This window comes from Monodelphis domestica, chromosome 5 (assembly GCF_027887165.1).
Source record: "Monodelphis domestica isolate mMonDom1 chromosome 5, mMonDom1.pri, whole genome shotgun sequence".
Lineage (NCBI taxonomy): Eukaryota > Metazoa > Chordata > Mammalia > Didelphimorphia > Didelphidae > Monodelphis > Monodelphis domestica.
The window spans coordinates 208,173,594-208,189,954 of record NC_077231.1 but is presented as its reverse complement, the minus strand read 5'-3'; the positions used below and the strand labels follow the sequence as shown (position 1 = coordinate 208,189,954).

The window sequence follows — 16,361 nt, the reverse complement described above, 5'->3', positions numbered from 1 at the left end:
CATATTCATCACTTATTCTGGATTCTGGTGTCTACAGACTTCTGGAGCACTCTCCTTCCTATCTCAACAAGTCCAGTGCCCTGGCTCAGCCTTTCTCCTCCAACTCTTGTCCTCATATTACAAGACTGACATACATATCAACATTCTCCCAAACCTCTTAACCTCACAATACCTTAATTTATTCATTTCCCATGACCTACTTCTCCCCTCCACTATAGATAGACATAGAGATGGTTCTATTTTGCCACCACCCACAAGTGATTCACACCCATGTTAATGAACTCTGAAATCCCTTTATCTGATCATAATCTGTTTTCATCCCACTTTTCACTTAAAATTCTGAGCCCTGTTCTTTACACTGAGAACTCCTACTCCTGTTCTTTCCCATGCCATCACTCCTAGACTAGTCATCTTTAGTCTTTGGTGAACCAGGTGCATTCAATTGGACCTTTACTATGGCCAGGCAATCTTTTTATCCTTCCCTAGGCAAGTTATGAGCAGCTAGGTAGTACTTCAGTATCTTTGCCTAGAAAATCCCAAATGGGGTCCTGAAGAACTCAGTTAGACATGACTGAAAAACAACCCAACAACAATAAATTTACTATCCTACCCCAAGCAGCTTTTCCAAACCTTTTTACATTCCTCCTCAAACTTCCCATGACTCTCCCTCTTCTTGTTTTTTTTGCCTCATTTAATTGAAAAAATTGAGATTTTCCTCTTTATTCCTTTTGTTCTTCTCCTATTACCCAAGATGCCTTCTGCCACTGTTTCTTCTTCCTCTTTATTTCACATGAAGAGGTGAGGTGGCCTTTCTCCTGTTAAGGTCAACCCTTCTGTATGTACAAGCAATCCCATAACATCCCTTTTCCAGCAGATTATTCCATCATCTCTACAAGATTATCCCTAAATTTTACTATGTGGTACTTCTACAAATTGACCTCATTATTCACAAAAATGGTGAGATCTACATACAAATTCATTCATATTATACCTTACTTGAAAAGAATCTGGAATAGAACCATCACCCACCCCCAAATACTATGGAAATTCTGTCCCATATGGGTGAAAATCCCCCAAACAAAGGATTTGGGCCATGGTGAATGTGTGTCCCAAGGCCAACAACAGCTCTGTCCTTGACAACACCTTCAGAGCCATTTCTTTTTCCTCACTGTATCAGTAGTTATTGTAAAGAACCCTTTCGCTTCATCTCACCTTTATTTAAAATCTACTTTGTGCAATATATTTGCCCATACACACAATTAATACTGTATAATGATAATAATAATAATAATAACAGCTAGCATTTATATTCTAAGTACTGCACTAATTTTTTTTACAAATATTTTATTTGATCCTTACAACAACCCTATGAGGTAGGTCTTGTTATTACCTCCATTTTATAGTTGAGGAAACTGAGGCAAACAGAGGTTTACATGACTTGCCCAAGATTATATGTCTGAGGTAGGATTTAAATTCTCATCTTCCTAACTTCAGGCCCAGAACTCTATCCATTGCACCCATCTAGGGCTTTATCTATTTTCTTACTTTTTTTTTTGGTAATTTAAAATAAAATTTAAATTTTCACAAATATTTTTTTGTACTGTATGGCATAGTATTTGATAATATACACACACATAACTTTATTATGAGTTAACTGTTTCATATTTATTGATTTTTCTCCCCAACTAGATTATAGATTTCTTATGGGTAGGAATCCACTAAGCTTTGTATTTCATTGGTTCTAGTCATAGTGTCCAGTGTAGTGCTAATAAAGGAGAAATGTTGCTGGTTGATTGATTCCTTGTACTATCTAGGGGGAAGATAAATAAATAAACAAACATATATATAAACATATATATAAGTTCTCTCTTTTCTTTCTCTTCCTTTTTACTTCCTACATTCTACTATTATTTTTTGAAGAGTAAGCTCATTTTTTTTTCTTTGAAAGATAAGGGCACTAATAAAAAAAAGAATTGGAAGACAAAGGCATTCCTTGTGCCTTTTTGGTGCATTTTTGCTTTGGTCTGTACCAGATAATTACCATCTTTTTGTGTAGTTTATAATTATCAGCATTTCACAACTTCTGAACTGTCATTTCTAATCGCTTCAAGTGTTATGTTTTATCTCTCCAACTAAATTGTAAATTCTTTGTGAAAATTTAAATTTTATGTGGATTTCTCAATTTCTGCAAGATGCCTCATTCACCTAAGGAGATGATTAGACTCTTTAGTTTAGGATGCAGTGGGCCAAACTTTCTTCTACCATCTGCGGCCTTTCATTCAATTTTCAAATCAGATCATTTCCCCTAATTGTTTTCTTAAGGCTGGATAAATCATCCCTTTGGAATTTAAATAAATATTGGTTGGCCTCTCATTCAGCTTGGTAGAGATTTAGGTGGGTAGAGTCTTGTTAGTTGAATGCCTTAGTTAAGGAACTTGACTTTTAAAATATTTATTTCCAGTTTGAGACATGACAGGAAGTTTTCCCATTTGCTCCCGGGAAGTTTCTTGTAATTAGATTTTATGACCCAGACCTCAATTTTTTTTTTTGCTTGATCTTGAAACTTTTGGTAGCCTGTCAAATGACTTCTGCCTTTTACAGGTCAGGGACACAGACCAAGACTATTCTATAAAATCTGTCTCTATATTTCATTACACAAAAAGCGTATAATGATAAATCATAACACTTAAAGTGATTAGAAATGACAGTTCAGGAGTTGTGAAGTGCTGATAGTTATAAGCTACATAAAAAGATGGTAATTATATGGTATGGAACAAAGCAAAAAGGCACCAAAAAGGCACAAGGAATGAATGCCTTTGTCCTTCCAAGTGGTGTCCATGTGGTGAGATATTTTTCTTCATATTTGGAAAAGTGGCTGGATTTAGTCTAGGGAAGAAATTAAATATGTGAAATTTTGCCCAAAGTCTACCTTTCTCTGACTTATTCATGTTCTACTTAGGTGTTTGCTACAGTGTATAGGACATAATAATATCATTCCTTCAATAAACTCATCCATTTTTATAACTTAGACTATTGTCTCATTGACAAAAACATGAGGTAGTTTCCAATGTCAAATAACAACAATGTCTTTTTTCCCAGCAATCTGTATATCATCTATCCAATTTGGAGTTCTTATTTGGTTAAATGAGATCAACTAATGGGAAGGTTTAGTGTTTTACAACTTGCAGAATTTCAGAATTGAAAGGGATCTAAAAGATCATCCATTCCAATTTTCACCTGAACAGCAATACCTTTCATCTTTTTTAAAAATTCTTTCCTTCTTCCTTAGAATCAAAACTGTGTATTGGCTAAAAGGCAGAAGAGCGGTAAGGGCTAGGCAATGGGGGTTAAGTGACAGCTGGGAAGTGTCTGAGGCCAAATTTGAACCCAGGACCTTCCATCTCTACACCTGACTCTCAATCCACTGAGCTATCCAGCTGCCCCCATACTTTTCATCTTTATGAGAATGGTTCCCATATTTCTAGCTCTAAACTCTCTGCTGCTCCCCAATCATATTTCCAATTGCCTCTAGGACACTGCCATTCAGAAATCTGCTCTCACTTCAAGTTCAGAAACTGACCCTGTTGACTAGATTACTTAACTCTCTGAGCCTCAGATTGCCAATCTGTAGAATGGGGGTGAGGGTGAGGGATGGAGTGTAGACTAAGTGACTTCTAAGTTTCCTTCCAGTCTTCAAATAGTAATTTATTCTATTCAATGGAATTTTTTTTATATTTTTCCTTAAATCTTGTTTTTATTGATAGCTTACCATTTCCTTTCTCTCTACTTTTTTCAGTGTTAGTTTTATTTCCAAATTTGTATCCTAAATTGGTTAAGGGTAGAGAGTCATGTCTTAAACTTCTTTTGCCTCTTACAGCCTCCAGCACTGAATTAGGTACATAAGAGATGCTCGCCATCTTACTTTATCACTCATTGTCCCTTGAATCCGATGGGATATTCAGTCTTAGATTAACTATAATGCATCAGCAATATATGAAAAATGCATTCTGCTTATATATTCTTGTTGCTTTGATCAAAATACGGTATAGAGAATATTTTGTTCCACCTTTAATAGCTGATCTCTTTACCCACCTCCTTTAGAAAACTAGTTTTTATCTAGCAAATGAATTCCAGTTGAGTTTTGAATTGCAAAACATTTCTGCTTTAAGTTTTTCATCATCCTTAGATGGAGTATAGACACTTAAGCCAGTTCTTTAATAATTGAGTTTTTGCCTGGAATTTGACCAGGATCAGAGAAAGCGGTTGAGTTGCTAACATGAAAATGAACAATGATCCACCATAAACCCTGCTGACCTTGCTTACGTTGAGAGAAAAGATCAATTGTTATTTCCAGGTACTTTGTATAGCACATGTGTAATTCTCAAGGAAAACTCCTGCGCTGATCCTGGATTCAAGGGTGTCCAAAGTGAGCCATTCAACATACATTTCCCTATTCCTTTATTGATATATAAATCAACAATGCAATAATAATGATGATTATGATAATAATAATAATAATAGTAATTAGAGCTAACATGTATATAGCTTTTACAATGTTCTAGGCACTGTGCTAAGTGCTTTATAATTATTATCTCATTTGATTCTCACAAAGAACCTTGGGAAGTAAAAGCTATTATTATCCACATTTTAAAGATTAGGAAACTGGGGCAAACAGAGTGATGACCAGGGACAGGTATCTAGTAAGAACTAAGGTCTCCTTGATTTCAGGCCCAGTATTATATCTATTCACTGCCACCCCCAAGATACCAGGTAAGCATTTCCAACCAGGCAGAGAAAAGTACCAGAAGCAACTGTATTAAAACCAAACCAAAGCAAACCAAACCAAACCCCACAAAGCCTCTTTAAATTATTAAATATATTAACTATATTAAATGTTAAAAATTATTGAGTTGTATAATGATTAATACACTGTAAAACCCACATCCATCCTCTTATTATCTCATCCTACCTAGCCTTCATCTTTTATCTCAAGCCTCCTCACACTGATACTAGCCTGGAGGGGAAAGTATATAAAGATCTACTGGCTCCACAAGCTCTTGAAGCCAGTGATTGGGTCACCTTGTCTCTCTTAAGTCCTTTTCTTTGGCCTGAGATTGGGGCCATTTGTTCTGTTTCCTAGCCTCCCTCTTGCACTTGCTACTCCTTTGCCTTTGCTGACCTTTCCAGATTTTAGACCATCTAAAATAAGTAGCACCTACCAAGCTCCAAATCCTGAATTTCCTCTTAACTGGCCCTTCTTCTGCTGTTGCCCCAACTTTAGCAAAACTCTGATCTATAGAACAAAAATAAAAACAAAAAACAAAATATTCTCACCTTCTCTCTCACACTTACCTCTTGTAATTTTTAGTCTACCCTCTTAGTCCTGGTATATGGATTTCCCCTAAAAAATTCTTCCCTGGGTTAGACCCAGAGTACTACCTCTTATTCATGCCATAAGAAGGGTTTTATGCCCATCTTAGGTCTAGTTCATTTAACAAAGGGACATTCTTGAACAAATTACTTTACTTGGTCCCAAGTTTCCCCATCTATAAAGTGAATAGGTAGATATTAGATGATCTTAGACCTTTCCTCTGATATTCTGAGGTCTAATACTTTCGGACTAGTTTCTTACTATGAAGATAATTCTTTTTTTCTTACCCAATTCTGAAGACTCATTTCTTTTTCTTTTCATCTTCAGTCTGTTTTAATCAACTCTTAATTTAATTTCTTTATCCACTACTCTAATGTTCTTTTTAGTTTCCTTAGGAGAATGATGGTTACAGTTTCCTTCTTTTGGCATATAAAACCAGGTCAACTATTTGATCCCAGTTGCTTCATTTACAGTTATACATCTCTAGTCTCTATAAATGATTTATAATTTCAAACATAATGTCTGCTAGACATGGTCAAAAATTAATAATGGTCCCATGCAAGTAATCAAGCAGCAAGACCTGGTTTTCTATTTCATAGTCACTGTTATTTTCTTTGGCTTTGAGTCCCCTGTCTTTGTCAACAGGCAATGTTTTATCCCCCTTGTGCTTCTGTTCTAGGAGACACAATTTCATAAACCTTGTTTCCATAAGAAAAGAGTAAATTCATTTTCAATGAATGGCAGAATTTTATTAACCTACCAGTATTGGATCTGGAAGTTAGATTGTGGTTTAAATAATTGTTTCATTTGAGTCGTTTGTGCTTTTTGAGTGTTTTCCAAAACGGAATAAAAATCGAAACATTTCTTGTAACTAAAAACTCCAATTTCTAATGAAGATCCTTTTTGTATTTTCTGTCCAATTCATGTTAGGCATCTTCCTTTGGGAAGATATAGGTTTTCTACAGTCGTTTTTTAGTTTTTGTTTTAGATCTGGGGAATGAGAGCGGAAGACAAGTTATTGGAAGTCTTTAGTTTTCAAGGTCAAAGCAAGAATGAGGTCCATGACATTTTGGTTTGGTTTAGCTATACTTAGGAGATAACCAAGTAGACAAATAATTTGGGAACAATCTCTGGCACTATTGGCAGCAGAAATTAGTCTTTCTATTGCCCTTGATAAAAAATGTTGATAAGTTTTAGTTCACAATTTGTTCTCAAAAATTCCAAGGCAATAATAGCCTCTGGTAGCCCAGATTTCAGAAAAACCATCATCTTGATTCTTTTAAATTCTAGTAGTAGATACAAACTTTTAAAGAAAACAGATACATCCTCTTCAATTTGTTAACTAACAGGGACAAAACTAGGCCTCCCCAGATTAAAATGGGATTAGATTTCAAAGATGACAGTACCGAATCATGGTGCTTTTCTTCCAAATCTCCTAAAATCACAACACCGAGGAAATAACTTGGAAGATTTTGGCTGACAAAGAATGACACTCTCCAGGTTCAGACTGAAACTCAATGTTGTCTCAGTTCAGAAGCTCTCCTTCATTTATTTCCTTTTAATTCTTTAGGTCATATATAATTTCAAAGATGAGATCTGTTATAAAATTTGGTGTATATATATATATATATATGCTATAAAATTAAAATTTTTTGTGTTCCATCAAAAATAAACTTGTTAGAAGCAGCTAGGGAGATCAGTGGATTAGAGAGCCAGGTGTAGAGATGGTAGATCCTGGGCACAAATCTGGTCTCAGATACTTCTTGGCTATGTGACCCTGGGCAAGTCACATAACCCCAATTGTCTAGCTCTTTCTGTTTTTTCTGCCTTGGAACCAGTACATAGTATTGATTCTAAGATAGAAAGTAAGGGTTTATTTGCTTTTTAAATTTGTTTTCTCTGGACTTTTATGTTTTTATCAATAACTGAAATGTCTTCACATGAAGAAACCAAACTTTGCACAAAAAGACAATTATAATGGTTGAGTACCTTAGAATAATAAGAATACTTTCTTCAATTAGATTATAACAAGTCTAAGTATATGTGGAGCTTGGAGAAACGCCCTACCACTGACATTCTTTATATTCTAAAATGACTTTTCATTCATCGTGGAACAGTTCATACTATTTTAGCTGAGTTCTTGCCCTCCTTTGTCTCCTCTCTTGAAAATCTTACATCAATGGCCAAAAGATGAGACTCTTCATAGAAGCTGAGTTTTAACACATGCACAGACTGCTTTGTTTTCATGATTAGGGTGTAGGTACTGGATACCCCCATGCTCATTGCCCTGTGGGGCCAACTGGGTTTCCTCTAAGATTCTTTCAGCCTGTATTGCTAACTACTACTAAAATGGAAGGAAAGTCTTTCTTCTGAGGTTTCCAGCCACTCATTAAACCAATGGTTTGCCTAAATACCCATTTTCAATTTTAAAGCTATGTATATGCTTGGGGCTGTGGTGGGGTGAGGCATTCTTTCCAAACCACTTTTTGGATATTTCTAGGATGATCTGAAGAACTTTATCTTGGATTAAAGCACTGATTCTCAACTTTTTTTTTTCCACCTGGAACTGGGGTCAATCATCAACTAACTAGGGTTTAGAAAACCACTTCTGCACTTTGTGGGACTCTAATATTATTACAATCTTAGAGAGGAAGCAGGCCTTAAAATGGTCTTGGGGAGGCTTCACTTCTTGTAGTATCAAATCTGAGGTCACAAAGAGCTACTCAAGGATTCTCTTCATAATTCATTCTGCAGAGGGTACCCTGGACATTTGGCTATTGCTGCCAACTTCATTTTCAGGCTGGTGTGAGTTATGATGACAGGATAAGATTTTGTTGTTTTGTTTTAGGTGGTTTAGTGATGATAAAAATATGGAGCAATTCCTCTACCTCCCACCTTTGCCAGGTTGCTTTAACTTAAAGTTTTCCCTTTTCTTTTACTCTTTTCAAGAGTGAGTTAAACTCAAAGTGTCGGGGATAAACTGCCTAATAACCCTTTCCCTTTACAAAAAAAGTTCTGGTATTCCTACTTTAGAGTTGGCAAACAATGCTGATCACTGTTTGAAAGCCTTGGAACTTCTAAAATTTAAATAAAATTTAGTTCTATCTTGGAATACATTATAATTCTGTTAAAAAATTTGGATGTCACTATCTTCTCAATCCAACTGGAAGATTTTCCAGTGGAGCACTGCTGGGATGTTGTATTAAAACTGTTTCCATTGGCTCTAAATTTTTAAGGCAGACACATTTTCTGAATATTTTGCTCACCAGGTCCTCTGGGTTCTGAGATAGTTTTGGAATGGTAATTTTAAAGAGTTAGCCTATGTGAACTGAAAAAGATTGGGTAGTTGGAGTTATTAACACATTTTCAATGTTAATAAGCAAACTAAAAACCTAAAGCAAGAACTCCTGTGTGCATTTTGAGATATCTTTTTTTTTGTTTTTTTTCCCTCTATAATCTGTTTAATACATATAGTTGACAACAAAGTCACATGGATAGAAGAAATAGTTCTATTCTAATGAATTAAAAAACAAAACCAAACCCTTACCTTCTGTCTTAGAAGCAATGCTAAGTGTCAGTTCCAAGGCAGAAGAGCAGTAAAGGTTAGACAACAGGGGTGAAGGAGACTTACTTAGGGTCACACAATTAAGAAATGTTGGAGGTCACATTTGAACCCAGTACACCTTGTGTCTCTAGGCCTGATTCTCCATTCACTGAGCCTCTATTCACTGGCCCTAAGCATTTCCTTTCATGTGAAATGGGTACACAGGGATCAAAAGTAGATGGATATCTGAAAAGGAGCTGTGGTATAATGGAAAGGAGAAACACATTTGGGATCTCCAATAAATAAATAGTTTGGAACACTGGCTCACTTTTCTTTGTGATCACTTCACTCACCTCTGTGGGCTTTAAGTTTCATCATCTATAAAATGAGTTAGAAGAGTAGAGAGTTTCTAAGCCCTCTTCCAGAATCTGTTGCTTCCAACTAATTTTTTAGGTCTCTAGGGGCAGGAGAGTCTACACTCTACAACCTATCCATGTACATACAATAAGAAGGAAATTACTGGTGAAGGAGGGATAAAGGAAAACATCAGATATTAACACTTGGTGTTCCCTCTGTTATACAAAATAGAGACAAACTCCTAGTTGCAACATGTACAAAAAACCTTTCCTTTGTCCATATGGGTTGTGGCCACAGCTTGGACCTTGATGGCCAACCATACTGGAACAGTTACAGCCAAGCAGAATGGACAAGCAGGAAAAGGTTGTATTTGGCCTCTCCTCATTCCCACTTGACCCTAGCCCCAATTCGAAGTATCATAGACTCCTAAAATACTAGAAAAAGGAATGTTTTTTTCCCAGCACCTTTGCCATCTTTGGTCCCCAGTGCTCTCACGTGGCAAAAAGCAGCTGGAACAATTAGTTAACACTTAAATGATAGGTACTTAATGTGCTTACAAACCCTCCAGGAGTATTGTATTTTCAAAAAGGAACCTAAGGAAGGCAATGATTCACTTGAAATCACTGGTAGTAGAACTGAAGACTCAGGAGGGGGCTATTTTAGGAGCAAAACTGTGTACTTTCCTTGAGTTCCTCGAATCACAAAGACTTTCTCCTCAACTTCCTTTCAAAACTAGCCCTGTCCAGCGCTATTCAGAAGATTGTCGCTACTATTATGTCATTATGAAAAAAGTCATTTTCATAGCTTCTAAGAAAGCAGAAACAGAGTAAAGTTGTAGGAAATCAAGTTGCAGTTCTTTTCTAGGACAAAACAGAAATTTGTCTTACCGGAAATATCTGTAGAATATCCAGGGTGGAATATCTGGTATCTTTACTGTACAAAGAAGAATCATGGTCAATGTTACGATGTAATAGTTCAAGATGAGCAAGACATCAAAACTTTGTAGTTTCTAGTCAATCAGTTTATATATATTTGGAGCCAGGGGACCATTACTTAAACATAACACTATCTCATTTAGAATGACTAAGAAATCTAATGTAAATAATGGTTCTAGAACCTTTAACTCAATAGTTTCTACATGGTTCTGATTATGTCATGGTACAATGGAAAGAACACTTGGAGACAAGTGATCCAGGTCATGATCTGGGCTTTAAATATACCTTCTGTGTGGACTTGGGGTACTTGCTTTTTTGGCGTCCGAGTTTCCTTATCTTTAAAATAATCTTGAAGGTTCCTTTTTGTTCTAGGTCAATTATCTTATGATGCCCTTTTCACACTGGTGGCCACCCATGCGTATGAAATAAAATATAAAAATGTCTATCGTGTAAAGTATAAATCCTTCATTTTAGCATTTCAGGCCCTCCTCAATCTGGCTCCATAGCAACTTTCCAGTCTTATCTCATTCTTCTCCCTATAACATACTCTACATTCCAGGTACTCTGGATGAGAACCCCTTCCACCTCCACTCCCCATTTGTCACCATCTCTTTCCCCTCATTTCTGGAATGGATTCTTCCATCTCTTCCCTTGAAGCCCTTTCCTTCTTCAAGGCTCAACTTAGGTATGACCACTTCCATGAGTTCATAGTACTAGCTAGGTCTATCTAAAACGGGAAGAAGGTTGGTGCTATGATATCACTGGAGTAAAGAATTTCTGGTATAGATATTTTTACAACAGATGCCAATAACTTATGATCCTGGAGAGCTGTGCCTGGGAGTCATAGAGCACTGATTAAGATGAAAATTTATATAGTATCTACCCTAAATGAACTTGCCTTCTACTGGGCGAGAAATAGAATTTTGGTAGAGAACTTCCTCAACCAATTCCTGTATTGCTTAGCAGATAAATCTTAGGAAGTTGCTTGAATCACATAGATGATAAATGACTTGCTCAAAGTCACTAAGCTAGTCACTCTTGGAGGTTGACATCTGTCTGTGCCCTGGTCTTCTCAATCTAGCACTTTATCCAATAGATCATACTGCCTCTATCCAAAAATAAAAATACCCCTAATAAACCTAAATACCATATTTAAAATTTAGATGAGTGAGATAGCAACCCACTCCAATGGCCAGAGCTGTGGTGCCCCAAAGACTTTGTTCTTATTTCCTGAGTTATGTGCTTGAGCATATGAAGGTCTCTGTTTTTGGAAAATAGTACTACTTTAGCTGACCACATTTTCAACATGAAGGTGTTGAATATTTTGTGTTCAAATAAATTTGTTTTATAAATATAATTTTTATTTTATTAAACTATTTTTCCATGGTTACATGATTCATATTCTTTCCCTCCCCTTTCCCCTCTCCCCTCTCTTCCTGGAACTGACAAGCAATTCCACTGGGTAATGCATGAATTATCATTCAAAACCCATTTCCATGTTATTCATTTTTGTAATTGAGTAATTTAAAAAAATCAAAACCCTAAACCTATATAAACAAGTAATAAATCATATATTTTCTTCTGGATTTCTTCTCCAATTATTTTTTCTTTAGATGTGGATAGCATTCTTTCTCATAAGTCCTTCAGAGTTGTCCTGGATCATTGTATTGTTTTTAGAAGCAAAGTCTATTACATTTATCATTCCATAATGGTTCAGTTTCTGTGTACAATGTTCTCCTGGTTCTGCTCATTTCACTCTGTATAGGTTCATGGAGGTCTTTCCAGTTCTTATAGAAATCAAGCAGTTCATCATTCCTTAGAGCACGATAGCATTCCATCACCATCATATACCACAATTTGTTCAGCCATTCTCCATCGAGGCACATCCCCTCATTTTCCTTTTTTCCCCCACAACATAAAGTGTAGCTATAAATATTTTTGTACAAACAGGTCCATCCTTATTTTTTTTCGTCTCTTTGGGGTACAAGCCTAATAATGGTATTGCTGGATCAAAGGGTGTGCACTCTTTTAAAGCTCACCTTCCAGAATGGTTGGATCAATTCACAACTCCACCAGCAATGTGTTAGTGTCCTGATTTTGCCACATCCCCTCCAACATTTATTATTTTCCTTTACTGTCATATTGGCCAATCTGCTAAGTATGAGGTGTTTTGATTTGCATTTCTTTAATCCAGAGGGATTTAGCATGTTCAAGAAAATTCTACCAAAGATAGAATAGCTAGCATTAACATAGCACTTTAAGGTTTGTAAAGCACTTTACAAATATCTCAAAAAACCAACAAAACCTCAAATATTATCTCAGTCTATCCTCACAACAAGCTGGGGAGGTAGACAAACCAAGGCAGAAAGAAGTTAAGTGACATCAGAGTTGCAAAGCTAGTAACTATCTGAGGCTAGATTTGAATGCAGGTTTTCCTGATTCCTTCCTAATTGGGAGGGAGGTTGGAATAACTATTTCCTAGATTCTCTTCCAATTCATAAATTTCTGACTTTTAGAATAGCACATATTCATAACTGTCATCTGGTTAAGTGGTTTCCCACTGAAAGATAGTATGTTATCAGATAGCATTTTTGTTTTTGCAGAAAACATGTTATCTTGGTAGTATTATCTCTTTATGTTACCTTTGAAGACTATACCATTAAAGAACAATCAATGCACCATCAACAGTAAAGTGTTTAGCTTTTGGGTAGCTAAACGTGCTTAGAAAATAACTTTGAATTAAAAAGATTTAGATACATATTTATTAGAATATAGGGTATTGAGGAAGTGCAGATGCTGTGGTATACAAGAGAGGAATTTCTCCTAGGATGCTCTTGTCACTGTGGGGGACAGATGAAGTGAGAAGGATGTGATGAGATCTACCCTTGAAGTGTGCTCAGGGTTGCCACAGATTTGTGAGGTTGCTGGCATGGCAAGATGGAAGAGAGAGTTGGTGACAGGGTTTCTCCTCCTCTGGACTTAGTATTTGGGAGAGAACATATTCATGAACTGATGATGGTTTGTTGTGGAGCAATGGAATACATACAGATAAGAAATCCACAGCCTCACTTTCTTGGGCTATAAAAGGAAGAGGTTGGCCTACGATCAGAGCTTTTTGGACATATGATGCTAAGAAGCATGGCAAAGGAGCAGAGCCTGCAGTGTGTGGTCTTAGGTTACTTCTTCAAGGCAATATGGCACAATGGGAAAAGCAGCTGGCGTGGGGGCAGTGGATTCCATCTCAGATACACTAAGCATCCTATTTAAGTAACTCTAGTTTTGTTGCCTCCTCTATAAAATGGGAGGATTGGATTTGATGGTTTCTATGATCCCTTCCAGCTCTAGATTACCCTCTTACATCATCCTTGCGGTTTAGCAGGGTGTTCACAGGTATTTGTGTTGGTCTGGCTCATGCCTACAAACAGCTTGGATAAGGATAGGGAACAAATGATTTTGAGGGTGTGAAATCAGATATAGTCTAGAGCTATTTATTTGAATACTTTCAGCTGAAAAACCAGGTCAACAGTGTATTTAGTAAAAGCAATATTGTACGATGATCTATTGTGAATGACTTTGCTATACTTAGTAGTAGAGATTCAAGACAATTCCAAAGGATTCATGATGAAAAATGCTATCTACCTTCAGAGAAAGAATCCATGGAGTATTGAGTGCAGTTCAAAACATTAATTTTTAATTTTTCATCTTCATGAGTTTTTTTTAATGATGTATCTTTTTCTATAATGTGATAAATATGGAAATATATTGCATGAAGCAACATTTAACCTATGTCAAATTGGTTACCATTTTATGAGGGGGAAAGAGGAGGGAAGAAGGGAAGGAGGGAGAGAATTTGGAATACGAAATGTGAGAAAAAGAATGTTAAAGAATTCTGTATGTAAGTGGGGAATAAATATTACTAAAAACAAACCAACCTAATGCATTTCATCTGAGAGGCAGTCAGGTAGCTTAGTGGTAGAGCCCTGGACCTGGAATCAGGAAAATCTAAATTCAAATCTGGTCTCTGATTCTTAGTAGGTGTGTATTCCTGGGAAAGTCACTTAAGTGTTATCTGCCTCAATTTCTTCAACTGTAAAATGGGGATCATAATAGCATTAAACTTCCCAGGGTTGTTATAAGGATCAAGTGAAATAATGTTTGTGAAGCACTTAGCATGGTAGATATATATATATATTCATAAATATATATTTTAATATATATTTTTTCTTCCCTTCCAGAGAGGGATTGGTCTTATGTATCAAAAGACTGCACCACAATGCTGCCTTCCCCCCTGCTTTGGGAGGTGGATTCTGTACTGTACACATACTAGGAAGCTTAGCTAGTTTCAAATAGGGTCATGGCTTTAGAAAGAGACCTTAAAGGTCACCTAATCCAACCACTTTATTCAGTCCACAAGGAAACCTAGTCCAAGGGGACACAGATGGTAAGGAGCAGTCAGAATTCAAATCTGACTCTAAATCCAGGCCTCTTTCACTGTACCATACATCTCTACCACGTCATCAAGATAGAATGGGTGTGAAATAGCACTAGGAGTAGAGTGAATGCTAGTTTAGAATGAGTTTTTTTTAAACCCTTACCTTATGTCTTAGAATCAATACTGTGCATTGGTTCCAAGGCAGAAGAGTGGTAAGGGCTAGGCAGTGGGGATCAAGTGACTTGCCCAGGGTCACGCGGCTAGGAAGTGTCTGAGACCACATTTGAACCTAGGACCTCTCATCTCTAGATCTGGTTCTCAATCCACTGAGCCACCCAGCTGCCCCTTAGAATGAGTTTTAAATGGGAGGCATCAAGAGAAGAGGATCCAAAAAGTGGAATAAAAATGCACACTTAGTTAGCTAGGGGTCTAGGGCTAGAGAGAGCTAAGAAAGTCCTTAAGGCTATAAGCTAGAAAAGCCTTGCTCTGTCTGAGAAGCTTCAGTGAAGCTGACATCCAGCAGAGGTCAGCAGCAACTAAGGGAAGAAGCTGTGTCCTATACAGCAGCAGAGAGCAGCAGCATCTCAATGGAGGAGCTTACTTAGCTTGACAGAAATGGTTGGCAGAGAGCTCAGAAGAGTAGCACAATGACATATTTGGGGCAAGCTCAGAAGGGTCTAGTGAACACTGATGGCAGGACCCTGAGTATTCCCTCTGCCTGTGACCTTTCAAGTGTCAGTGTTGGGTGCAAAGCCTGGGTGGCCAGTATCTCTGGATCCCAGAATATTTATGTAGGGGGAGGCAGTGGTGACGTAAGAATGAAGAAAACTAGAAATGTATATATATAGAAGGAATATTATGGACTTGCAATACGTAACAGTAGACTTTTTTGGGGGGCATATCCTGTAGGATACAATGAACTGGCATTTATTGAGTAAGGGAATGACATAGTCAGATCTGCATTTAGGAAGGTCCTTTTGATTTCCAAGTGAAGGATGGATTAGAGTGGAAAACACTTGTGTCAGAGAGACTGACCAGATTTGCATTATACAAATTTAACTTTACAAAGAATTCCAAAAGAAATCTGCATTCCTAAAAACTACCTATGTTGACTTTACTATACAGCACTGGGTTCTCTCTCTGTTCCTGCTCCTCTGCTCAGATCCACAATCTCCTCCCCAACTCTCCCTCCCTACAGCATCCCCAAATCCCTCCAAGTGTTTTAAACAGAAGCCACCTGGGGGCTTGGCTTGAGACTTCTGGTGCTAAGAGAGGGGCTTGGCCCACTTGTCACCTGGTCTCTCCTGTCTGTGTCTAGTCCCCAGGTGCCTACCCACAAGTTCTTCCTCTCAATTAGATCAGGCTGCATGTTCCTTTTCCTCCCCTAGTTTCTCTATCCTAGGGTCCCACATGTACTTGAACCACATGCCAGCCCATTCCCTTTATGGGCGAATGGTTTCCTTCTTATTGCCCTCCTTTCCTCCCTTTCCCCACATTGGCAGGCAAATTATTTTTTTATTTTTTTATTTTTATTTTTATTTTCATCACATAAAGCAAGAATTATCTGTATTCCAATAGTCTAGGCATGAGGTAATAAGGGTCCACAGCAGGGTGATGGCAGTGTTAGAGGAGAGAAAGAGGTGAATATTTTTATTTTGAAATCTTTATTTATTTAATTAATTAAGAATATTTTTCCATGGTTACATGATTCATGTTCTTTCC

At 37.1% G+C, this 16,361-nt stretch overlaps 1 protein-coding gene across 11 annotated transcripts in view; it reads right to left on the bottom strand.

Annotated features, from left to right (window-relative positions):
* The window catches only part of AGBL3 (AGBL carboxypeptidase 3), a 176,378-nt gene that overhangs the window by 28,474 nt on the left and 131,543 nt on the right, over positions 1–16,361 (bottom strand). For 6 of the 11 annotated variants that reach the window (XM_007504356.3, XM_056799720.1, XM_007504352.3 and 3 more), the window contains one exon: positions 10,160–10,205. In XM_007504356.3, coding sequence (XP_007504418.1) covers positions 10,160–10,205 — 46 coding nt within the window. Of the gene's footprint in view, positions 1–1,877; positions 5,294–6,098; positions 6,362–10,159; positions 10,206–16,361 lie in introns of those variants that run through there. The other 5 variants (XM_007504358.3, XM_007504357.3, XM_007504359.3 and 2 more) reach the window with 2 other exon arrangements.